The sequence below is a fragment of the Simochromis diagramma genome, unplaced genomic scaffold, assembly GCF_900408965.1.
Source record: "Simochromis diagramma unplaced genomic scaffold, fSimDia1.1 OVJJ01000510.1, whole genome shotgun sequence".
Taxonomy (NCBI): Eukaryota; Metazoa; Chordata; class Actinopteri; order Cichliformes; family Cichlidae; genus Simochromis; species Simochromis diagramma.
This window is the reverse complement of record NW_024387326.1, coordinates 3,805,078-3,830,672: the sequence shown is the minus strand read 5'-3', so window position 1 is coordinate 3,830,672 and position 25,595 is coordinate 3,805,078. Positions and strand designations below refer to the sequence as shown.

General features: G+C 39.9%; 1 protein-coding gene across 1 annotated transcript in view; it reads right to left on the bottom strand.

Annotated features, from left to right (window-relative positions):
• Positions 1-25,595, bottom strand: part of LOC120717845 (protein shisa-8) — a 115,959-nt gene that overhangs the window by 68,982 nt on the left and 21,382 nt on the right. Inside the window, exon 3 of the mRNA XM_040006117.1 lies at positions 621-736. Coding sequence (XP_039862051.1) covers positions 621-736 — 116 coding nt within the window. The remainder of the gene's footprint in view (positions 1-620; positions 737-25,595) is intronic.

The window sequence follows — 25,595 nt, the reverse complement described above, 5'->3', positions numbered from 1 at the left end:
AGTCAGTGTGGTTTAGTTATCATTACCAAAAAAACTAAGGTCTCTGCCATTTCTATTATAATGTGTTGCCTATCAACTTTTATTGTTTCTGGTGTCAGATAATTTATAACAAAGTAGTGATGACGGTGGGAAGGATTTTTGCCCAGGGCCCAACAAACCCTAGAATCACCACTGTGCAGAGCCAAATTTAGCAAAAACTGAAGTCTGAAGCCAGAATTTTTATCTTAGCTTCCAGACTTTAGCAATTACAGAAATTCTCATCTTATTATTTAATACTATGGCCATATTTATTATTTGCATCCACTATTGTAAGTGAAAAAAAAACTTTAAGTAGTTTTTGTGTTTAGTAGGTTTTTTTTAGTAGTTTTAGTAGTTAATTCTTTGGGGTCTTCATCTGGTAATGAAATCGTAACCCTAAATCAATAGTAACTTAAAGTGTGTACAAATCTTTAAAACAAAGTAAATCTAGAAATTGCAGCTAAATAGTTAAAAATTGAATTGGTGAAAATTTTAGCTAGAGCTAAGAGTTCGGTAGCGCCATGTTATCATGTTATCAGCCATGTTCTGTCAGCTCAGTTTGCTTGTATGGTAACTCATACATGCCAAAAAACAAAACTTGCCGTTGTTGGAGCGCAGCGCTCTGGCAGAGATGCCGTTTGTGCCTATAGGATGATGAACACCAGTACCATCCACTGCTCCGCCCTCCCCGGGTTGCTTCAGAAGCTCTGTCAAAGTCCTGGAGGGAAGAAGAAAAACAACATTTACACACTTTGAGCATCCTGCACACAATCTGAGACAGTAGACAAACAAATTGCCTAACGAGCTTTCACAAGTGCACTCACGCACATCCACAAAAAGGGAAGAAGAGAGGAGAAAAGTGTGATATGAGGCAAAGATAGAAGAAGGAGAGAGAGAGAGCGCTGAAACAAAGAGGACCAGAGGGAGAATGTTTGAAAGATTGCTTAGCTGGGACTGTCAGAAAGATAATAAAAATTGGAAAAAACAAAACAAAACATGGATGTGCATATAATATGAACTGCCATTTTTTTTTTTTAGCAAAACAACTTTATCTCAACAGCTTTACCTGCGGATAAAGATTATTTACATCAATAACACACAAAATGCTCTGAATTCAATTCAAGACAGTGGAAGTGAAGATAAAAAGGATGAGTCTCTGATTGTTTGCCAGCTGGGAGCGTCAATCATTTATAAGAAATAAGACAGCTTCCCCTCTTGCTGTCTTTTACTGTTTGATGCCTTTGAACAAGTTCTGATGCCGCTTGAAAACTGGAACACGGGCAGGAAAAGGCCTGCAGATTTAACTCTTTGGGAGCACGCAGAACTTCAGCTGCAAACAAAGACTTGGACTGAGAGTTATATCTGATGCACAGTATGGCGTTACTCTACTTTAAATGTTTTAAAGACACTGGATAATGGCCATGTGGGTGTACTACATCGTGGGGGTACTTCCTTTCTTGCTTCAGGATGTGCTGTATGTAAAAATTGTGGAAATGCACAGCTGATTTGGGAAAAAACATCTTTAGTCAGGTATGACAGGCAGGGCTTCGTGTATACTACTGTTTATAGGGTTTACATGCAGTATATTATATGTGAAGACTGCTCTCAGTGGTGTGCATACATTTAATTCATTAAAAATGCTAAGCCTAACCAGATTCTAAATATCCCACTTGTAACTTTAACTTAAATTAATGGACCTTATGTGATGTAATGTCTGCAAGAAGGTTTAGTCCAGAATAAGTCACATGGAACAAACAGGCTGAAAGAGCTAAGCAAAGATTTTTGGAGAAGCAATGGCAGAGAAGATGTAAAAATGACGGAGAAGATGGAAAATGTTGGTTTCAAAACTGCAATTCCTGCCCCGCTTGATCACCGTTAATTGCTAAAATCCACTATTTGCTTTTAATAAGGCCAAAGAAAAAGAAACACTCACTGAATTATACACTATGCCACTGCTGACTTAGGAGTCTATAATTGGTTCTTACAAACTTTCTAGTGTTTTGTGTACATGACACGAGAAAGCGCGCCATCAACGTGTCGTTTTTGACAAGGAAATTACTGTGACATAGTCAACAAATCAGCTGTGACCTCAGAGCTGCTTTCAAAACACCCATAAATATTTCCTCACTGTTAATCTCACTGTTGAAACCTTCACACAGCCTCCCAAAATGCATTAAAGCAATTGTCTTTTTATTAGCCTGCTGTGAAATGGTTGCCTGTGGTCATGAGAGCAGTGAGCATGAAAACATTAACATCAGCACAATATAGTGCAATCAAACACAATACACGTGCAAGAGGCAATGAACGCACCCAGCTTTGTGTGTCTTTGCAGGTCATTCAAACTCAATTCATCAAATTTAAATTCTAATAATTAAAAAAGGGAGCTCTTATGTGACAGTCACATGGAAAGATGCACTTCTTAATAGGAATTATGCAAAATTTTAATGTCTGTCATTATTTTTTTCATGCATCAGTTTTGTGGCCATTTTGAAATTCCATTATCCAGAAAATTTACTTAGTTCTATGAATCTGAATTGAGCAGTTGACACAGATTGGTGGATGCTTAAAGTCCCTGAAATACTTGTTTGATCTCTGGTAGCAGATTTGGAGGCCTGTAGAAATATTAAGTAAAGCAGTTTTACATATACAGTACACGTAATGTTCTTTAAAATCAATTCAAATGAGAAATAAAAGCTTCAATATAAACAAATTATTCTCAGGCAAATCTCAGATGGTCAGGTGGAAAGTGTCTGGTGAACCGACCTGTTGTATAAAATGCTTTTAGTGCTCAACCATAGTAGAAAAACACTATATTAGATGGAGTGATGACTATGTGTTTATGCATTTTTCCTGCTTTTTTTGTTTATCTGGTCCACCATCACTACTGTGACCTGTGTCTTATTTCTTTATAAAATGTTCATGTATATGCAGTATATCAGTCTTATAACTAGTAGCCTACACTAGTTACTTACCTGCCTATTTGAATTTAAACATTACTGTCGCTTGGGGTTGACAACTGTCCCGTTTTAGCCAGGATGTCCTCGTCTAATGAGTAAAATTGGTTCGTCCTTTACTCTAACTTAAATATTCCTTTTATATTGACTGTTACCTGGACGAGTACTTGTGTCACAGCCCTCAGTGACACCCGTCATGTGCACCAGATGTGTGAAATAATACGTCATTTGTGAAAATATGGTGCCGTTTGGTCTGCGTAGCATATCAACCAGGGTACCTGAATCCCCCATTTACAGTATTTTATTTAAACATTTTTTCTTTTTTGCTTATTTTTCAAAGGAAATGCCATATTGATTGTTTTAAATGAGGTATTGATTTAATTGAATACCAACATTTTACTGCATTTTTATTATAAAAATATGAACATAGAGTACATATTTGCATTATGCCCAGCTGGTTGTCCATTGTGCTTCTGGCACGCCACAGTGTCCTTTATTTGATAGCTAAAAAGTTGGCAACCCCACTGTCGCTGGTTGTTCTTAGCAAACCGTGCACTTACCAGCAACAACATTTGCAATGTTGGCTGTGATTGTGGTGCTAGCTACTGCATTTTAGGAACATTTGCAGCGTGTTGTGAATGTAAATTCATTTACACGAAAACCTAATTAATGCTACAGCACATAAAGTGTGTTGCTGTGCCTGCAATACCTGAAGAAAATCTGCTGTTAGCTCGCTAGCATTATCAGTGCTAACGTTCCTTCAAAGTCTTTGCTGCAATCAGAAGAGAGGGGAACTGAGGACTGAGAGCAGTAAGCATGGAGCATTCACAACTCAGCTCCACTCAGCTGTTATGAGTGCTCTTGGGCACTTGACAGAGAGAACTTATGTACTCAAAAGAGAATTTCAAAGTATAGAAGTAATAGCAAAAGTCTTCAATAACAAGCAATAGAGTTTAGTTATTCCTTTAGAATTTGTATCCTGTTTTTCCTTTCACATTTATTTTGGTTGAATGTTTTACTGATTTTTTAATTCAACCCAACTTTTTTGCCAAACTTCTGTTTGTTTAAACATCCTGACTCAGTGTCCCGACTTTGATCCTGAATCCTTTATGAGACTTAGCATAAAATTAGCTATACTGTAGCTTATTATTATCTGACACTTGACATTATGTTGTAACTGTACTGATAAAATATGTGGATCAGTAGTTTTGTTTTTTCTTTTGGAAGTTTGTGGTCTGTTGGAGTGAGTCAGCAGTCACCAGTAATGTTGATTCTGCCATGCAGTGAACATCTATAAAACTGATATTCTAGTCCTACATGTTTCCCTTGAGGAAATACATTCTTCACTTTTCTGTTTATTTATCTTAAGCAAAATCTATTTCAATCAAACAAAAATACTAACTTCACAGAAATGTGATCTAAATTGAAATCTATTCATTAGCTTTTAATATGCAAATCACCCTAAAAACTTGCTCTTCACCTTTGATGTTTCGCAGACTTTAGCCAATCACAGGACTCTCAGGACCAGACCAGATGAGACTATAGAATAATATGACAGATATGCCAGAAAAGCATTTAAAGCAGTATATTGTGGTGGCTTAACAGGTTAGATGGAGTCCTTGAGCCTTGAACAGCATCTCAAATTTTGTTTGGTGGGAGGAGCTTAGAACAAAGAGGTGAGAGCTGTCAATTTTTACATTTTGGCTTTTTTTGTGTTGTTTAAAGATGGCTGCCTACGACAGCTACTCCCAGGTGTGAATATGAAGGGAGGTGCTGCTGTAAAGCACCCAGCTCAGCAAACCTCCCCTGGATAATTTTCTAGCCGAATAACTTTTTGTTTCTTTTCTGTTTTTCTTTTTCTTTCTTTCTTTTTTTTAAATTCAACTTAGTGGAATTTCACATATGACACATGCTCTCTGGGCTGAATGTGATTAGGTTGAGCTTACTGTCAACAAAGGAAGAAATTGAGCAACTCAGCAGTTTTATTAGAAATTATTACTTAAATTGTCATCATTTATCATGACTATTAGCTTACACCTTTATCTCTAGCATTATTTGGTTGAAACTAGCATGGCTAAAAACACAAAGTTTGAAGTTAGAGAACAAGAATGCGATTTCCACAGGGATATTGTGTAACTGATGGCTTAAAGGGACATGGAAGCATAAGCAGTACCCACAGACTAGATGGTGTGTGCCACATAATGTATCCACACATGCATCTCAATTGCCCTTTGATTTTCCGCTTGCTAGCTAATACATTTTCTCATTAATACGTGTCCACTTCCAATCCATTACTCCATTTGTCTTCCTCTTTCATCCCTCCACCCCCACTCACACTGTCTCTTGATTTTCTTCAGCCTGCAGAATGCTTATGAGGGCTATTGTTGAGCACTTGTTGTTCACTGCACCCCCTATCTCCCTGGAAACATCCTCTCTTTCTTTCGCTTCTCTTCTAATTCTGTTTTATCTCCCCAACTTTCTGGGTCTGACTTTGCCCCCCCCCAACACACACACCCGTTATCTCTCCCACATCTTTATTTTCATTGCTATGAGCCTTTTATCTCTCCCTGTATCACTTCCTCAACCCATCGTCTCTGTCTTCCTTCTCCTCGCGGCCCTCTGATTCTGCCTGTCTTGCACTCTCTCACCGTTGTGTCTGCTCCGTCTCTCAGTCTCTCACCCTTTGGCCCACTTTCTTTTCCAGCCTTTTCTTTCCCTTTAGCATCCTCAGCCCTTCTTCCCTTGCTTCTCTTCCCCTCCCTGAGGAAACTGTCACAAACTATTCCAACTTGCGATATTAGCACTCTTGAAATGAGACTGAGTGATGCGAGGACATCGGAGCTGCATATTCAGATTCACAAAAGGGCTCAAACACTGATCGGACTTTGCATTAAAGGCATACGTTTAATTCCTGCTTCTGACTATCTCTACATTGCTGTATGAGGTACGTCACAGCAGCACGGCTAAAATGTAGAGGAAAAATGCTTAAATTGTGGAAAAAAAATTCAGATACCATGTAAACCTCCAATCAGAAGAGCATCCCCCCAGTCTGTACGCTGAGGGAAATCTGGCCCTTTTGTGATAAGGGGAAGAGCGGTAAGAGTTGGGTAGATGCATGTGGGTAGGCCTACACACATGACACACATTAAGTACACACTATATCCTGTGCCTGCCCAAGTTTGTAATTGAATAAGAACAATTAAGGTTATTTTTCCAAAGTGGAGGTTAACCAATATTCTCTGTGAAATGTGAGCTTTAAATTCCTTCATTCATTCATTTCCTAGAGCTATGAGTCCTTCTGGAGGCATGACGTTGGTAAATGGATTTGTGTTTATATAGTGCTCTTCTACTCTTACATACACAGCCATACAGAACTTTATGCTATCAAATATACACTCCAAATGGACTTCCTCTGCAACACATGATGTTATATAACCTGAATAATAAATAAAAGTTCATGCACATGCTATTTAAAAAATAGCAGATTGCACAAAAATATCTGCTACAGATAATACAGATTATTCCAGTGAGGTTTGGAAGAACTTCTGGAAAACTCCAAAGAAACATCTCCAGGCAGTCTGATAGGCTCAAAGCACCACATGCCCAGTTTGTTCCCTAACAGGACTTCCTGAACACTGCAGAGTAAGAAAACACAAAAGCTGCTCCTGATATCTCCCGAAATTATATTTGATAAAACATAATCAACTTTAAAAAGCTAGCAGGCGTGGATCTGTTGAGACTGATAACAGGGACAAATTAAAAGCCCTTATGAGCCCACCAACCAAGCATGAGTGTGTTTTCCAGTCAAGCAGTTTAATATGTGCGGTAATTGCTTCAAATGGAGTCAGCCATCTACCGTCGTAGAATCCTTTCAGTCGTGCGCAATTAGTGATCATTCAGACGTTTGCAGGGAAAAGGATTAGTCTCTGGAAATTGCGCTGATATTCACGCAGCATGAACCCTCTCAAGGGTGAAACATGTGGCGCTTGATTAGTCAGTGTGTTTGACAAGGTTTTTCTCTTTAATTTTACACACATGGAAGCTGAGGAGACTGACAAAGCTGCCTTTAAAAAAAATATAGAATAATGTGTACTGTGATTTTTATAGGGTATTGTTCTTTAGAATCAAAGAGACCTCACAACACCAAGGAGTGTGTGATGTGAGTAATTTCTTATAGAAAGAGATCGTTGTTTTACTGAAAGCACATGTTGGTGCGAGACACACTGACAGGCTGATAAGAGGTTTGCACTGAAAGCCACACAAGTTTATAAAAACATGTATATTTTTATTAGGTCAACACTGTTGATGTGTCACAATATTCAGTTATTAAATTAAAGCAGCACATGGGTGTGTGGGTGAAGTTTCCAAGAAAAAAACCCACTCTCAAATAGTAGCCTTATTTTACCTCAGTGGCAGAGAGAATTCATTTTCATGTCCCTGCGATATTCATTTTCACAGCTGTAATTTCATCAGGAAACAGTTATGAAAGGTGTTCCACTTTGCTTTTTACCTGAAATGGCATTAAACTACTGTTGATGGAACTCCTCTTATCCTCCAGATTTTTTAATATTTTGAGATTAACTGTCCCTCAGCCTTGCCTTTACTCTATTCACTCCTGCAGTCGGTCTTCAACTGTAAAAAAACTTAAAACCCTCAAAACATGAAGATAAACAAACCCACAGGATGTGTTGATTTGGAAACATTTGGATTTAATATAAAATGTGATTTGTGTTAAAAGGGGTTTAAAATATCAGTGTGTTTAATAATACTGTGAAACATCCTGAGCACCGCTAATTTCTTTATATAATGCCAGACTTTATTGGCACTTTTTAAAAGTGAGCGATCGTGCTCCTTGATCTCTGAAGTTCTGTCAGTTCAAAGGTTTTCTTTGAACCTTGGCTGCTTTTTCACTCGTTTTCTGTGCAGTCCTTGTACCTGACTCATTTCAGAGGAATGCTTTGAATCATTAAAGCATAAAAAAGAGACCAATTCAAGGGATTAACTAGTGTCATGTCTACAATTGTTTGCTGCCTACAAATAGACCAATTTTAAATGGAATTTTTGGTACTTGTTCCCATTTTTGTAGTCTATAAAAACACCAAAGATAACACAGTTTGATGGAAATAAAATAGCATTTTTGCACCAACACGGTGACTCTTTAAGAGATATTAACTGAAAAGTGTGCCACATCTCAGCGTGGTGTACAGTGTGCACTTAAAAAATTAAGGAAACTGGACAAGTGGAGGGCAAAAAATAAGTGTCAGTTCTAAAAAAAACCCCAACAAACGATCTACTATCTACTCAACTATTCTGTCTGATTTTTTTAAATTTAAATTTTTTGGTCAAATCTTAACCGAGGAGTTCAGCACTGAGTGCGTATAGCAACCAGTAAAACACAGTGGAGGCTCTGCCATGGTTTGAGGCTGTGTTTCAGCCAGTGGTGTTGGAGATCTTGTCAACAATGATGTAATTATGAATGCAGAAAAGTACCATCAGATATTGATCCACCATGCAACACTATGTGGAAAGCATCTTAATGGCACTGGCTTAATTTTTCAGCATTATGATCAATGATCCCAAATACACTTCTAATCCAGAAGAAAAATATACCTGGATAGAAAAACACACAGGGGAGCAGTCATGGATTGACCTCCCCAGAGCCCAGAACTCAACATTAATGTGTCGTGGTGCGACTGGTGGTCTTGCGTTTTGTTTTTTGTAGTCTCAGGTGGAAAGGACGAGTCCTTCCGCTGACTCCACCTGTGGGAAGGGCTATCCTGGAGTAACACCTTTGCACCCGTTTCTCATTCTGGAGATGTTGCAGTGGTCCCCTGTCAGATCGTCATCATCCTTAAGGTGTACTCAATTACTTTTCTGAAAGTAGCTTTGTCTCTCCTTGCTTCTGCTAGTTGACCAGTATTCCCTCTCTGTGTCCCGGCCTGCCCACTCTCACACTGGGCAACCCAGACCTTTCTCCCCACACATTTCTCTTAGGAAAGGCGACTATCATTACACTGACCACATTGTGCCTGTTTCCCTCTGATCGCCTGTTATCTCCCTGTTTCCTGTTTGACAGATTCACCTTATGTAAATCTGTAAAACTGTGGTTTCTCCGGTGCCCTCTCATTGCTGCTCTTGTTGTTTTTTTTTGTAAACTTTCCAAAACTGTCTGCTGTTCTGGTCTGCTCACTGGGTCTGTAATCAGCCTTATCATGACGCATTAAAGCAGTGTGGGATCATCTAGAGAGAGAACAGAATAAAAGGCAGCCAGCATCCAAAGAAGAGCTTTGAATTACCTCTAAGAAGCCTGGAGAACTATTCCTGAACACTATTTTGTGTGCATGTGTACATATTTTAATAAATTGCTGCATCTCTTTCCCATTTTTCCAACAAAATATGAAGAAACAATGTGCAGCTCAAGACTTTTGTACAGTTATGAAGCAGCAGAGCAGCTAAAGGGTATCTTTATAAGCTCTTATAAGCAATTATTCTCTCGCTGTTGTGTCATGACAGAAAATTCAAACGGGTGTGTTGAAGTCCAAAATGATCAAGCCACAACTGACTTGCTTGTCTCAATCACTCAGCTGCATGCACGTGGGCATTTGTAACATCAGCTTAACAAGTGGTTTGTGATGGAGTGCAATTTGCCACCTTTAAAGAAAAGAAATATTCAAGACGCACTCTTTCTGTAGGCAATTTCAGCAAAACCGCACGGCTCTCGCTTCCAGGAAAACACAGTTTTCCCTCCACCGAGAGGAAGAAGGCCAATTTTGTTTTTTCATGGTCAAATTGCATATCAAACAGGGCCATAGAGTCAAACACTGTGAAACTAATTCACTGCATCTGTACAGTTGTTTTTCACAACCCTGCCGTGGCCCAGTCTTTGTTGTATAACTAAATCCGCACTATTGTTTTCAATTGTCAAAGAGCGTTTGATGCTAAAAATAAAGTGAGAAAAATACCCCGCGGTCATGTAATAAGACATTCAGTATTGTTCCACACACACGCACGCATTTACTCCCCTGGGTCTTTACCACAGCATTTTGTGGCTGAATCACTCTTCACTGTCACAGCAGGTTAGTTTATATTACAAGGCCCCCCCTCCCCGTGGATGATTCCAGGGGCCAGTAACCTAGCATGAAACAGAGCATGGAGCTGAAGCCCTGCTGTTTCTAACGACTGTATGCTGTATAATTGTGTGTGATGGCGCTTGCCACCTACAGTTGTGCCATTTGACTAACCTACACAAACACTGATTTGTGTCCACTCGTGCACACGCAGATAGACACAAACACACACGCGCAGCTGCCAGTCTCCTACCTACAGTTGTGCCTAGGGGGAGTTAATTGATGCCACATAGAAATGTGACTCATCCCTTAATTCCCAGGGGTGGTAATTTAGTGAGGTTACAGTAGGCGGGAATTGTACAAGTGGAAGTGTGTAGTTAGCAATGATTTCACAAAAAAAAAAAAACCTGAATCTTTCAGGGGGGCAGAAAACAGATTTAAAAACTGAACAAAAGAGAGTTTACTCAGGTTTATGACCCCATAAACAGTTTTTTTTAAGTCATTATTAATTAAGACCTCAAATTAAACAAAACAAACCACTTCTCAATCATTTCCCAGCTTCATGATGAATATTACATAATGTGCTTGTGTATTTTTTGCTTGTTTTTAATAACTTCACAAGCAAATTGATTACAGTACACATGATTTCCACACTCCTGCACATTTGCTGTAGTGGTAGGTTTTTTTTAAGCAGCTGATTGTTATGTAAATAAAGTTCAGAGTTATTGTTTCTAAAGTGTTGCCTTTGAACCGGCTGTTTAAAGCAAAAAATGCAAAATGATACCTTTGAAACTAACAGGAGGAGGCAGAAATTTAGATTTACTGGAGTTCAAACCTAATTCTGTGTGTTTGTGTGTTGTGTGTGTGTGTGTGTGTGTGTGTGTGTGTGTGTGTGTGTGTGTGTGTGTGTGTGTGTGTGTGTGTGTGTGTGTGTGCGCGCTGCATGAATTTATCTGCCTCTTCATCTATCCTTCCTTCTCTTTGTCTTGGAGCATTATGAAATGACAGAGTCAACACTTGAAGTCTCTTTTCATCAGTTTTTCACAGCACTTCATCCCACTACTGCTGTCAGAGGAAGACAACACACACACACACGCACACACACGCACACACACACACACACACACACACACACACACACACACACACACACACACACACACACACACACAGGAGGACAAGATCCCCCACATAAAGGCCACTGCAGTGGGATAAGTGGTAGCATGTATCCTATCACAGGGGTGTTTGATAACCCAGTACCTTTGACACATAAACAGCCACGCATGCATGCACGTATACAGGCGCACAGCAGATATACAGGCGCACAGCAGACACACAAACATGCCGTTGCTGCCAGATAGTGCGCCGTTGTAGGCTTGGTACAGAGCCTGGATCTGTCTCCCACCCTGCTATATTCCTATTAGAGCTGACAGCTGCCAAATAATGTCCCTTGGCATGGCTGAGTGCCTGCTGTGCCAGGGCCTGTTTGCATTCATGCGCGCTCTCTCATCCGCTTACATGAGCGTGTGTGTAGATTTGGACGACCACACACTGGTCATTGGTCCACTTAGATTTTTTTTTTAAATGAGTATCATATTTTGAATAGAAACATCTATTTAATCAGGAATTTAGTTTATTGGGGGCCACAGTGCGGAGACGCACACACAAACTTGAGAATAAACTGAAAGCTTTCTGAATGAAGAGCTAAAGCGAGAGGAAAAGAGATGAGCTGAATGAAATAACTCAAAAACTTAAACTCGCATCTTAGTTAATCAACATGAGCTTCACATCTAGTTAAGTAAGCTCAGGCCTGTCTTATAGTCAGATATAGCTTCAGACTGTTAAATTTCAGGAAGAAATGGCAAAGCTGATGCTGTTACCGCAGACAGAACCCCTAACACTCTAACACCAGATGGTGTGTGTTGGTCAGAATCTGTCAGCTTCAGATTATTAGTATCATTTGTCAACTTGTGGGTCCAGCTGATAGAGTTCAGTACGAGTTCCTGAATGCTTGAAGCAGATGTGATGAGCCAGAGTGCAAAAGTGCTCTGCTGGGGTCATCCCTGTGGTGGAACGAGTAACTGCGGTAACTGCAGGGCACTAACTGTGGTAACCAAGGAAATGTTGGAGGAGCTGAATGAAATGTTTGAATTTTAAACTGCAGCAAGTAGCTTTATCTGATAGAGCTGGTAATTTATCCTCTTAATCTGAGTGGTGACCCACAAACAGTAGAGTTTGTTTTTGATTAACATCAACAGTGTGAGAACTTGAGAACAACAATTTGAAGTTCTCATGTGAGGTGCCTTTAAATACAGTTCATCATATATATAGATATTCCTGGTAGCTACATATGATTATTGAAAATTAAATTTGAATATGCTAAAGTGCTTTGATAAGGCAATAAAAAGAAACTAAGTACAAAAACTGAAAAAGGAAACAAATCCAAGCCCTCTTGCTTCAAGCTGCATGAACCAGTTGCTGGCAGCATCTCAGTGCTGAGGCTGTGGTGTTGCTAAAGATGATGTCACAGAAAAATACCATATGTCAGCCTCTGAGTCACTGCCTGCACTCATTATTTTGGGCCGTCTTTATTTTAGAAACAACAAAACGCACACACGCATGCACACACACGTACGCATACACGCATGCACACACAAAGATTCACTCTCCTCAAGGGATTTGTTCTCAAACATTCATCAGTGTGACGCACACATAACCCACGCATGAATACACCTCCACACACAGACGCGTGTTTGTCAGCAGAACACCTATCGTCCTGTGAAGCCTTAATACTTCCGACGATACGCAGGTACTTAGCGTGCTATCGACTCAGCGCCGGCCATCTTTGTGTGGACATAGACTGGATGGTATTGATCTTTTCTGCCACATTTCTGTCTAAACATCTTGAACCACTCACTGCAGGAGCTTCTAACATATGCATTCATTACTCTTTTTTTAATCTCTTATGTAATATTTAGATTTGCACGCATGGTTCAGTTATATATCTCATATGAAGAGGTTTTAATACGATTGTAAGGGTTGAATTTAACTGCACATTCAACTTGCAGTTGTGCAAAACTGCCATTTGAGTTTCCTACCCACCCTTTAAAATTGGATTGGATAAAGTCTTCCTTTATCCATTTTATGAATGCAGTGCCCCATCTGTTCATGGTATGTACTGTGAATATGACACGGCTAAGGCAGCACTGACAAATTAGAAACACCACAGCACTCCCTCGTCTGTCCACAGTGACAGGCTGTAGTAAATGCGTGTGAACCGAGGAGTTAAGCGACCTTGGATTGCAACCTCAGGCACGGACACATGGCACTGGCATGGCCAGTTTGCCCAGAGCGCTGTGTGCTCTGCTCATGAAGGTGAGATACACACAATTCAAAGAACACAACAGGACGGATGGATGAATGACAAATCTTAACTCTGCTCGTTTTGAACGCACTTTGCATGAGCAATGAGATGCAGCAGCGCCGCGCCTCCCAGATGGGCGCTATTTGTGGGTGAGGGGATGCAGCTGGTTAGCCAGCAGTGCGAGCTGTCAATGGACATGCACGTAGCACACTCTGATCTAATCGACATGCTTGATGCTTGGATCCAGATGCACAGATGCTTGTTCCAGATTCGTACCCTCTCAGAAATGCTTTTTCAATTAACAATAATTAAGAAATCTCTCAGCTAATGATAAATACAATGCTGCTGCCAAGGACAGCACAGACACATGGCAGTTTGTGAAGTAATCATAAAACTTAATAGATTGATTTGTCTTCTTGTAGAAGCACATGAACACTGCCTGCCACTCAGTTTATTGTGTAAGACTTCTATACAGTCTGTTGCAGATGTTGCTGCCAGCTGCCAGCTTTAATTTTATTTACAGTATATAACGCCAAATTGCAACAGCATTCAACCACAATAATATAGGGAAAACCTCAGCAATCAACTTCTAATATTTTACTAGTCTTTTAGTTTCCACGAACTAGCCTCTGTTTATTGGACTCGTACTCTTATTGCTTATGGACTAAGCTTTACACACCCTGGAAAACATGAACTGTGTACCAGATATCTCACTAGTAATCTTGTTATAACACCTACATGAACCACCTTCTCCTGGTTTGTTACCTTCAGTCCCCAAAGACTAAATTAACCTCGTCTGATGACTGCAGCCGGGTTGCTCACACACTGAAAAACAAACTCCGTGCTCTGTTTGATGCTGTTCAATATATTTGATGCAATGCGCTGTAATACACCAGAAATCAACAAAAAGCTTTGCAGAGCAGCACAACAGAAACAGGAGTCAGCAGTCAACCTATGTTTTGCTCATAGCGCATTCACACATGCACAGATAGTTCCTTCACAACTCAAAGTTCAGCCTTGTGCACACGCACAAACACATGCGTGGCAAGGCTATGCGCACTACGTAGTTTGTCACAGGGTTTACGGACACACCTACAAACAGTGCAAGGGCACGCTGACAGTGTTGTATAATATACTAATGGATTAGCAGCTCTCACAGCCAGTACTTGCCCCTAATTTGTCATTAATCAAACACTCACTCACACACACACACATACACGCATAGACACAAACATGTCTGTGACTATGATCTTGACTTTTCCCTTCACATGACTGAGTGCCGTCCTGCAGGGTGGGTCACATCAATGAGTCTAATCTATCAACCTGTCCAGCTTGACTGCTTTTAATTCCATCCACACACATCTCCCTTTCTTGCTTTCTCTGCGTACCTCTGTACCCAACCCGTCTTTGTCTCACAATTTCATTGAGGTGCTCCATTTCACTAAAGCTGTTTCTGCCCTTACACCTTATTTACCAATTCTCCCCTCTCTCATACTATGGAAGATAACCTGGAAGACTCTCTACCTCACTTCTCCTGGTTTTAGAAACTGATTCAAAACCCATTTTTCTAACCTTAAAACATTTTGTAACCTGCATTGCATAGTCAAAGCTCCTCTGGACTTATTTATGAGTTTCTCATTTTCTTTTTCATTTAAAAAAATGCTGATTAAAAATCACGTTAATGCTTACCATTTAATGAATCTGCTCCTACATTTACAATAGAGGAGAGGAAAGGAGGAAAACATTCAAAAGGAGAGGTAGGGAGCCAGATTAATGGAGCGAGGGGATGAAAAATTAACTCGCCCAGTTCTTTCTTTTGATGAAATGCCAATTAACCAATCTCTTTCACCAGTTAATCTCAGTTCCAGCCTTTTCCTTCCAAGTTTTCTGTTCTGCCCCAGTTCACTCTCCATCTCCCACTTCTTCGTTTTCTTTTTTTCTGGCTCTCTAACCCTGACGACTATCCCTCTGTTTCTCACACTTACTTTATTGTCATCCCTCTTTCCTCATCTCCCACACTCTCTGTCCAATTCTCCATTTATTTGCTTGTTGGACTTTCCTGCTGCCTCTCTCTCTCTGCGCTTAGCTTCACCTGTCAGCTCGGATCAAGGCTCTGGAGCAGCAACATGACAAACTGCCCTCTGATTCACTTATACAAACACACAGATGCACACACAGACACGAGCATATAAGCGCACACGCAAGCAGCGTCTTCTCAGACTCAAACTCTGACCTAACCACCTCTTGCTCCCTGCGTTTATTTGATGATGCACAGATAAACACACATACACACAATAATACAGTGACGCACAATTTCCAGCCTACTTCTAGTGGCACCTTTAGAATCTGCTTTATGAATTACTCTTGAGAAATTTGAGGTTACTGCCCCTGAAACAGTAAATTGAAAGAAGTGCTCTTGTAGTATCCTTGTACAGCTGTGTCGCTATAAGCAGACTTCATATAGTACGCTGATGTTACATATTCTTGTGTTCTGAGTGAGTGTCCTGGAGCTTGTTTGTCTGTTTTACAGCTTCACACACCATCACAACTCATTTATTAATCTTTTTTCCTCTCCTTTTAATCTCCTCTGTCTTTGTTCATATTACAAAAATCTTTCAGATCCTTTGTTCGGTCTTTGGAACGTTTTCCATTTATTTAATCATTGTGTTCATTAAAAGAAATCATTTATTTAATTAAACAATTTATATTGAAGTGAGTCAAGTCAGCATTTCTAGGTGTATGTGGGATTGTGCTGTGCTCACCTCATTAATGGTTGCTCTTCTCTCAAAACAGCCTACATGCCGTATATGCAGGGGAAATGGATTGATTAGGAGTAGTAAAGTTCCTATAGCTGGCAGAGCAAAGGACGGATATAAATCCCCTTAATGGCTGAAGCTTTTAGCATGAGCTAACTGTCTGAAATGCTTATCTCTTATAGAGAAGTAGAGATGAGTGAAGGAAGATAGATTTGATAGACAGAGAAACGCCTTTATGAGGACACTTATTAACATAATGTGAATTTTTCCAACCCTGACATCAGCCAGCAACTGCAGTGCTGTGAACAACAATTTTTAAAGTATAAATGATGATTTGTTTTATTAGGGAAAAAAACCTCTCCAAGCCTACCTGGTCCTAAAAGTTCATTAGAGGACAATCTAAATACTGATAGTATCGATACCAATGCTGGTATTGGTATAGGATTGATAGCAGCGCAATAGGTACTTTGTTTCTAAGCTCCAAGTTTAGTATGTAGCTCGCTGAATTATGTTAAATTATTAATGTTTTATAATGAAAAAATATGCCTCAAACATGCACTATGAAAAACATCTGAACCTTTTTGCATTGACTGCCATGTCTATCATATATTTATAACCCATAACCGAAGTTGAGCTTTAAAGTCCTTTAAAGACGCAGGCACATTTACGGTCAGTATCCAAGAAAAAAAACATCAAAAGCTGGAAGTTTATTTTGTTGTGTTAGTAGTTATATTGGAAAATAAAAATCACAGTGATTTATTGTACAGAATTTTCAAATTAATGATGATTCATCTCATAAGTCATGACCCATTGCTCTCCCCATTTATAAGGACGAGAGCCTTGACAGGTTACAAGTGTTGGTATCGGTTTTGTTGTCGGTCCTGTATTTACTTGGTATCTGTTTAACCCTTCAAAGCCGGTTGGAGCGGACACGCTCCATTTTGCGTAACTATTTTTAAATCCCGGTAGCACTGCAACCACGTAAGCTAGCGCAATAATTTTTTTTGCATATGAAACCGGAGGAGTTGTACTTACATCTGATGCCATCAGCTTGTCCTAGGTCAAAGTTTCCTTCCACATATAGCTTTACAAAAACTGCATAAAAAGCACTTGCAGCAACAAAAACATAATATTCCAGAAACACGCTTTGCCGATCCGATCAGCTGTTCATAACACTTCCTATGCCATGACTTGCCCGAAACAGGAAGTGATGTCATTTTGCGGAAATGTAGTTTGTTTTTTTTTACCATCGGGGCATTATGAGCCTATACTTGTGTTTTTAAAAGTTATGTTTGACTTTATGACTTTCTGTGTCGTTTCTGGGATGCTGAGGACTCATATTGCACTGCTGGAAATAGTTTATTTTGATGCAGATGCTGTTATTTTGCAAATTTGCATTGCAATATTTATTTTCGTTTTTCCTGCAGTATATAAAAATTGGTGTATTTCAAAAATAAAACTATGAAGACACTCAAAATAAATTTCCTGAAACTAGTTTGTGCAACTTTTTTGTATTTACAATTTTGAGGGATAAGCCTCTTAAATTTGTCTAACTAGAAATATATGTTAAAAAAACAAAAACAATTTTCAATGTTTTTGTAGTTTTTTTGCACTTTTTTGCAATTTATGTAAGTACTATGCACTTAATGCATACATATTATTAAAATTTGGGCTATAACGGTTGTATTGATGTATATCAACTTGAAATGCTCCCAGAAATGGCTCCACAGCATGTAAAAATATAATATAAGCTCTGGGGGACTTGGTTCTATGGTAGGTCTTAAAGGGTTAAAACAATAATTTTCAGTACTTCAATACAGAAATGGAGAAAACGTGAGGCATTAGTGCACCTTCCCAGGATTGGCGTCCTAAAGAGCATACTAAAATGACACCAAGAGTGCATCGACAACTCATGAAGAAGGGCACAAGAAAACCCAAAACAACATGCAAAGAGCTGCAGCCATCACTTGCCTCAGTTAAGGTCAGTCCCTCAATGCTCTTCTGCATATCTTGGTTGGTTATTTGAGTTATTGACTGACTATTCCTGTCCTCTGACAGGATATCAACCAGGTATCTTAACTGAGAGAACTGCCCTTCCCTGCATAGTTTCTCTTTTTCAGACCATTTTTGTAAAGCACAGAGATGGCTGTGTGGAAAAATTCCAGTAGTCATTAAACTTTCCAAGTCACTGTAATCCCCTTTCCTCCCTGCCATGTCTACACATCTAATTGCATTGTGTTGCTGTGATCAGCTGATTCGATTTTTTGATGTTAGCAGGCAGGTGAGGGGGCGTACCCGATGTAGTGGATGTCTCCACTGAGCTAGAGGTGTAGAAAAATGTTTATAGCAATGCACAAACATACTGTAGTTAAATGTGCTTTAAAATTGCAAATCCCTGAGTAATTATGGCTTTGGACATTTGTTGTGTTTGGTTTTTTTTTCTTGCACTGACAATTTATAATGTTTTGAGTGTTGTGCATCTTGCTGGCTGGCCTGCTCTTTTCATCTCCAAGTCTTAGAAGCATTGGAGGTTTGTCAACAGGGTGGACGTGCCTTTTGAAATGGCCTCTTTTTTAAGTGTCTTGGAGATGGAAGAGGAAAAGGCAAGTCAGGGAGGCAGAGAGGTGACAGTTGCATTCAGTGAGTCATTTCAGACATTTCCCATTAACAATATTCAAGTCAAATATCAGTTTTTACATGCAGCGAGCAAGGTAAGTGACTGGGCACTTTTTTTTTAAGGAAAGGTTGTTTAACTGAAACAAAATCCACAACTCAAACACTTAAAACTAACAGCAAATACCGAAGAAAAAACATTGATTCAAGATTATTTAACCCAGTCTTGTATTTAGAGTCTCAACAGAGAGAACACTGAGAGAATATGTATGCATCCTTTGACCCAATGAAGGTTGCAGTTTTTCATTTTTGTTTCCTACGGGAAGAAAAACAAAGCTTTCTAATACCTTATTTTTTTACATATGCAGCACACATATCACTCCTCCTCTCTCTTAAGATTTATCGCATTCATTTGTCCCAAAGTGAAGAGGAGTGGGAACGTAAGTGGAATGTCAATGTCTCAACACATTTCCCACTGACAAACACGGAGTAACCGAGGGAGTGAACGGAAGATGTGCAAAAAAGGTGAGCAGAGGAGAAAAAGCTCTTAAAGAGGGGGGGGAGTAGAAAGAGTCACTTCAGGTTGCCTGTTCATTTTTATTGATGATTTTTTATGATTTTTATGATTTATAATCATTTATGATTTGAAAAAGCTTCTTATTTAACTTGTAGCATGTTGGATGATTAGTGGACTGATGCCAGAATCAGTGACCTCAAGGTCAAGGTCAGAGGTCAAGTGTCCTGACTGCAACAACTTGAGAACCAGGTTGATCTAGTTGATGCCATAAGTGGATCTACTAGGAGGCTGAGGGGTAGCATTTGCTGCTGCCAATATTTTTGTACTCTAACAGAGACCTCAAAGGACTTTTTACTACAGCCTCATTCATCCATTCATAACAATTTATTCTGTCCCTTTAAGCGCTATCATGCACACCCTCACACTCACACCCTGATGGTGCAGTTTGGGATTCAGTATCTTGCTTTCCGATTATTAGATGACTCGTTCATCTTCCTGAGCAACATGAACCCTGCGTCCACTTGCATTTTGTTGACTAACAAGCTGTGCGGGATGTACCACGCCTCTTGTCAAAAAGAGGCTGGACAGGCCATGTTTGATAGTTACAGTATAACAAAAGACACAATTTGGCAAATCAGTGGTTTTTTTGGGCAAATTTCATACACGCACTTCATCAAATGCCACTGAGCAGTCCTTATCTTTCAATATAACCTCTTGTCTTCCTCTCCTGTCTTATCTTTCTCTATCTCAGTGTGAGGTTATCTCTCTTTTTTGCAGCTGGACCTTTAGCTAGCAGACACAGTGTGTTGCAGACTGCACACAAACCATTTGTGTGTTTGACCTGCTACTTAGAAAACCTTACTCTGATAACTCTGGTGATTCAGCATTAGGACTGACTTTCATTTTTCACTGTTTAGGCTCAAATTAAGTTTGATGTTTGAACGAGCCTGTTTTGAAAATGGAAGTTGTAGAAAGTACAGGTATTTGTGTGAAATAAAAAAGGTGTTAGAAAAATAAATACGCAAGTACTACCCTGGATATCGGTAATACCAGCCCTGTATTTACTAGATATCAGATCCTTACCAAAATGGTCTCTGCCACTTCTACTAATCAGCTCGCTCGTTCCTAAATTCTCCTCCCACTGATCTCATTGCTCTGTTGCTGATCTCTCTATTCCCTATAAACCCTCCTGTTTGAGTTTTCCCCAAAGTCTCTCACTCTCTTACACCCTTGTCGGCTGTCCTGGGTTATGTAACTGTGTTTCTTCGCCTTCGTGCTCCACTTCCACCAAGATAATAAAGACCCTGTATGTTTTAACAGTGAAGCTAAATACTGGGAATGAGGGGAGGGTTTATTGGTTATGGGTCTAGCAGCTTTCTTTAGCTGTATTTATTTGTTCCCTGAAGACAAAGCAGGCTGGATGAAGTGTCTTTGTTTGCTGGAGAATTGCAGTTGCACTCAAGAGTGCTTTTCACACATTAGTTTCTGCAAAACCCAGAAGACAGTCATAACATTAAGGGCTTTTTTCGTAGATATCATACCTTTGTGGTTTTGTGTAGCGCCTGCCAAGATTCCCATCACAGTAGAGTGGTATAATAGTTGTGATGCACTGTTGGGCTTTATTTTACTCATAGTAAATGGAAAATAAAATGGAGTTCAAACTGTTAATTATTTCTCAAACACAGAGTTGTGCCAATTTTAGTATTTTTGGATCCATCATGTAGAAAATTTCATTAAAAAAATTATTATTATTATTAGAAATAGCATCCCCTATCTGGACAAATATTTTCCTCTCTGCTTGCCAATTCCTTTCAAATGGCTTAACACACAGCAGCCTGAGTATGTCCCAGACATGCTTTTTAGGAGAATGCACCTCATTCTGTCCTCCAGCGTTTTTGGATGTTACCAGAACCTGGAACAGAGAAAGCATTTCAAATCTGTGTTTCCAGCCCTCAGCAGAGCCTGCCAGAGAGCCTGCGCCCAGTAATGCTTGTTAATGATCTGGTAAAAGTGTTTTTTCTACTCAGCGGGCTCCAATTTTAGTTAGCTATATACAGCTGCAATATACACTTTTAACTGCCACTTTGTTAGGTAAGCCTGTTCAGTTGCTTGTTAACACAAACATCTAATTGGCCAACCATATGGCAGGAATGCAATACATTTAGGTATCAGCATCTCATGAGATGCTGAAGTTCAAAATGTGTGTCAGAATGGAGAAGAGAGGTAATTTAACTGTCTTTAACACGGTTGTTAGTGCCAGACAGGCTCACCTGGGTATTTTAGGAATTGCTAATCTGCTGGGATCAGCACACACGACCATCTGTAGGGTTTACAGATAGTGGTCTGCAGCAGTTCTTTAACTGACAATGACTTGTTGATTTCAGAGGATGAGAATGGTCTGACTTCTTTGAGCTGAGAGAGAGGCAGCAGTAACCAACCGAGGTATTTACAGAAGAGCATCTCTGAACAGACAGAACTTTAAACTTGAAGCAGATGGGCCACAGCAGCAGAAGACCACACCAGGTGGCACTGTTGTCAGCTAAGTACAGGAAAATGAAGCTGGTCTGATGAGCATCAATTTCTGCTTTGACCTTTTGATGGCAGGGTCAGGGCCTTTAACACTAAGTAATCATGCATTACTTCCACACATTAGTCTACCTGAGTATTGTTTCTGACCATGTCGCTCCCTTTATGATCACAGTGTAGCCATCTTCAGGTGGATGCTTCCAGCAGCATGTCACAAATCTCAGATCATCTTAAGCTAGTTTCTTGAACATGACGGTGACTTCTCTGTACTTTAATGGCCTCCACAGTCACCAGAGCTCAGTCCAATAGAGCAGCTGTGGTACAGAGACAGTCACACCATGGATGTGCATCCATAAAAATCTGCAGCCAGTGTGTGATGCTGTCGTATAAATATGGACTAAAATCTCTGAGGGATGTTTCCATCACATGCATTAAGGAGGTCCTCCACAGTACTTAGCAAGGTGTACTTAATATAACGTTGAAAGAGTGTAAATGCAAATATTGCCCTTAGTTACATTAAATTAATGCCATTCATTTAAACATTTAAACTCAGCCTGCTTAGTCTGAGTCACCTGCACTTTTGCCTGCATACTTGTTTCACCTAACAACTACTTAGGTTTTCTGAGTATGAATAAATTTGACATGAGAGAGTGCAGCGACTCATTAATGTTTAAATTCTGATTCTTGTGGATGTGCGATGTCGTCAGTGTATGGGTAAGAACAAGGCTTAGGGTTAAGGAAAAAACTCATAATTAAGTTGTCAACAGGCCACCACAACTGAGCGTCCTGTACAGATGGATGACTTTACAGTCTGCACCATGTAAATGTTAATAAGTTTAGCTCCTGTGGCTAAACTCAAGGCTAAATGTATGTGTATTAAGTGCATTTAGTTATATATTTGACTTTAGAATGTGTTGATCTGCGTATTTTTAAGTAAAGTCTGTGAAAAATCTTCTTTATTCAGGCGTCTAAGACGAAAACATGTTAAAACACACGGACACAGGATGGCCACTGACTCGGAGGCACAGCTGCAGCTGTAGATTTAAAGATTACCGATCGTCGTGCGAGTTCAATGTTGACATTTTAGCAAGTAATATAGGCTCCGACACCTGAGAGGGCCAGACAGTTTATGAGAAAGATAACAGAGGAGGCGGGGAGGAAAGGAGGGAACGAAGAAGCATAAAACGTGGAAGAAGGTGATGAATGGAAAAAGAGATGACTGGAGAAAGAGTTCAGCAGATGGATAAGGTGAATTATATTTTGACCATCAGGGCTGTCGTGTAGGGACGACAATTCTCAGTTCCCCTGTCATTTTCCATTGACTTTGTGTTATTTCACTGTTGCCCATGGGGAATATTATATTGTTTTCACTCCAGCTCAAGGGCAAGACATCATAATCTCTTTTCCTCTCTCATTCTTCCCTTGTCTATCTAAATGCCAATATGCACCTTCTCTCTCACTCTCTGTGTCTCCCACTGTACTCCACTCCCAGCTCTACCCACAGTGCCAGGTTTCCCTTGGCCGGCAGCACCAGTGTTGCGTCATGCTGACATTGAAATGTTGATACAACATCAGTATAATTAGAACACGTATATCAATCGTTTCACCGCTGCCAAATATGACTGTGTGATTGTATGCTTTTTCACATGTCTGCAGAACAGTCATATTAAGTCAACAGCAATTTTTATGCGATACTTTTCAAGGTAGTTGTTCACTTAAGGGTTAAATTTATCACACTTGTGCTTTTTGAAAGCTTGGCTATCATTAGCCTACCAAAATAGAAGTAAAGGGAGAGGGAGAGATGACAGCGTTTTAGAGAACTGGGCATGTCTCCAGTGATGATGGGAGACTTCCAAATAGCCAGGTAACATACTGAATTTAATACTTGGCTCATTAGCCGGAGCAAGAGACATGGCAGCTCCTGCTCACAGGGGCTCTTGCGGATTATGACAGTGTCGTCATGTGCTGTAACTGCAGGGCACGGTCCTGATTGATTTTCATTATAGCGCAGACACAGTGTTATTGTTCCTGAGTGCAAAAACCCATGCAGCCCCGGTCAGGGCAGGGACGCTTTCTCACACTTGTTTGTTTGTAAGGTGTTTTTGACGTCTTGTAAAAAAAGAAGCTGGCTGAAGTCTGTCTGCAGACTTTTGTACATTTTTTAATTTTTGTATGAAAATTCAGCATAAACTGAACCAGTGTTCTTCCTGGGATTTGTGCTTTGGTGCGTTTGTGTATGCATGTGTGACAGAAGTGGGGCGTGACAAACAATAAGAGGCGGGGGTAGATGTTATATCTGGGCTTTTTAAAACAAATTCGTTTTCAAGGCATTTTTAAAGGCTGAGCATACGTGTGTGTTTGTGCGTGTGTGTGTTTGTTAGAGAGGCAGAGAGAGCGAGAAAGTAAGGTTGAGTGTGTGTGCTAATCGGATACATGTTTGCTAGTTTGCAAAGGCATCAATTCCCTGGAAAACAGCTTGTATTCTTCCAGTCTGCTTTCTTTCTTTCCTTTTTTTAAGGAACAAAGTGCTTCCTTTAGTAAAACAGGAAACTTCTATTTGGAGACGGCAAGTGTGCAAATGGTAAACACAGCTCTGTGCTGTCTGTGCTACTGTAGATTGCTGCTGTTTTCTTATGAGTGTGAATGGGTGTGAGGAAGAAGGGAGAGGTTAAAGGGAGTGGAGCCAAAGACAGAAATGATATAGGAGTGGTATCGACTGTAAGCCCCGAAACTCTGCGGACTCATCGATCATACGGCATGTTGCACCTCTGATATACAGAGTAAAGCATAGAAAAATAACACGCTGTAGGAAGAAAAACCAGCCTGAACAGCTCTCACATGATTCTGATCTCACACTGTATCTCTTTTAGTTCCATTGCATCACTGAATGGCAATTTAACACACCAGTAACCTCTAGCTGAATTCTTATTAAGCTGCCTAACAGTAATTGAACAGATTCATAACCTTTGCTTGACGTAGAAGTGATTATGTGCCTGATTAATACACTGATTATTCTGTATGATGTGTATTTATGTATGTAGCTCATTTTGTATTCATACATTTTACTCTCCCTCAGCCTGAGCAGAGTCAAGCTGATCTCAACCCCCTAAGCACTCCTTTTTAAAGTAAGAATATCGGGGCGCAGGTGTTGCTGTGGCAAGGTTTAGGCTTTATTAATAGACAAAGCAGGAAGAGCTTTCCTTTAGGATCAGCACTAACAAGGCTTCCTGTTTCGGCGGAGCTGAAAATATTCTGATACATTATAAGAGCCGCAGAGGATCTCAGGGGGCAGACAGGTCACCTGCAGTTCCCTGTTTAGTTTCCTTTCTTTCAATTTTGTACCATCTCTAAGGTTTTCACAACATTTAAAGGTTTTGGTGATGTTTTTTAAAAGATATTTTAAGAAAGAGACATCACACTGGTATCTGGTGGTTCTACATCGTCTTTGTGTGACCAATTAATCTAATGGCTCTCTCCTTAACTGTTGGAATAACTGCAAAGCTCTGTTGCCAACATGGCTTCCAGGCGAAGAGACTTCTTTCTTAGAGGAGTTTGATTAACATTTTTCTCTCTTCAACCTCCTAAGATCTGAACTCTTTCATGGCATAGATTTACAATTTCTCTTTGTTATTTGGGCTAATTGGGACCTGATGGATGTGAAAACAAAGAATTACCTGTTTTTTTTTTGTTTGTTTTTTTTACCTGATTTCTGTTTCTGAGAAAAATGAGATCCACATATGAGGACATTCGTTTTAAATTTTGATAGAACAGCGGCAGTTA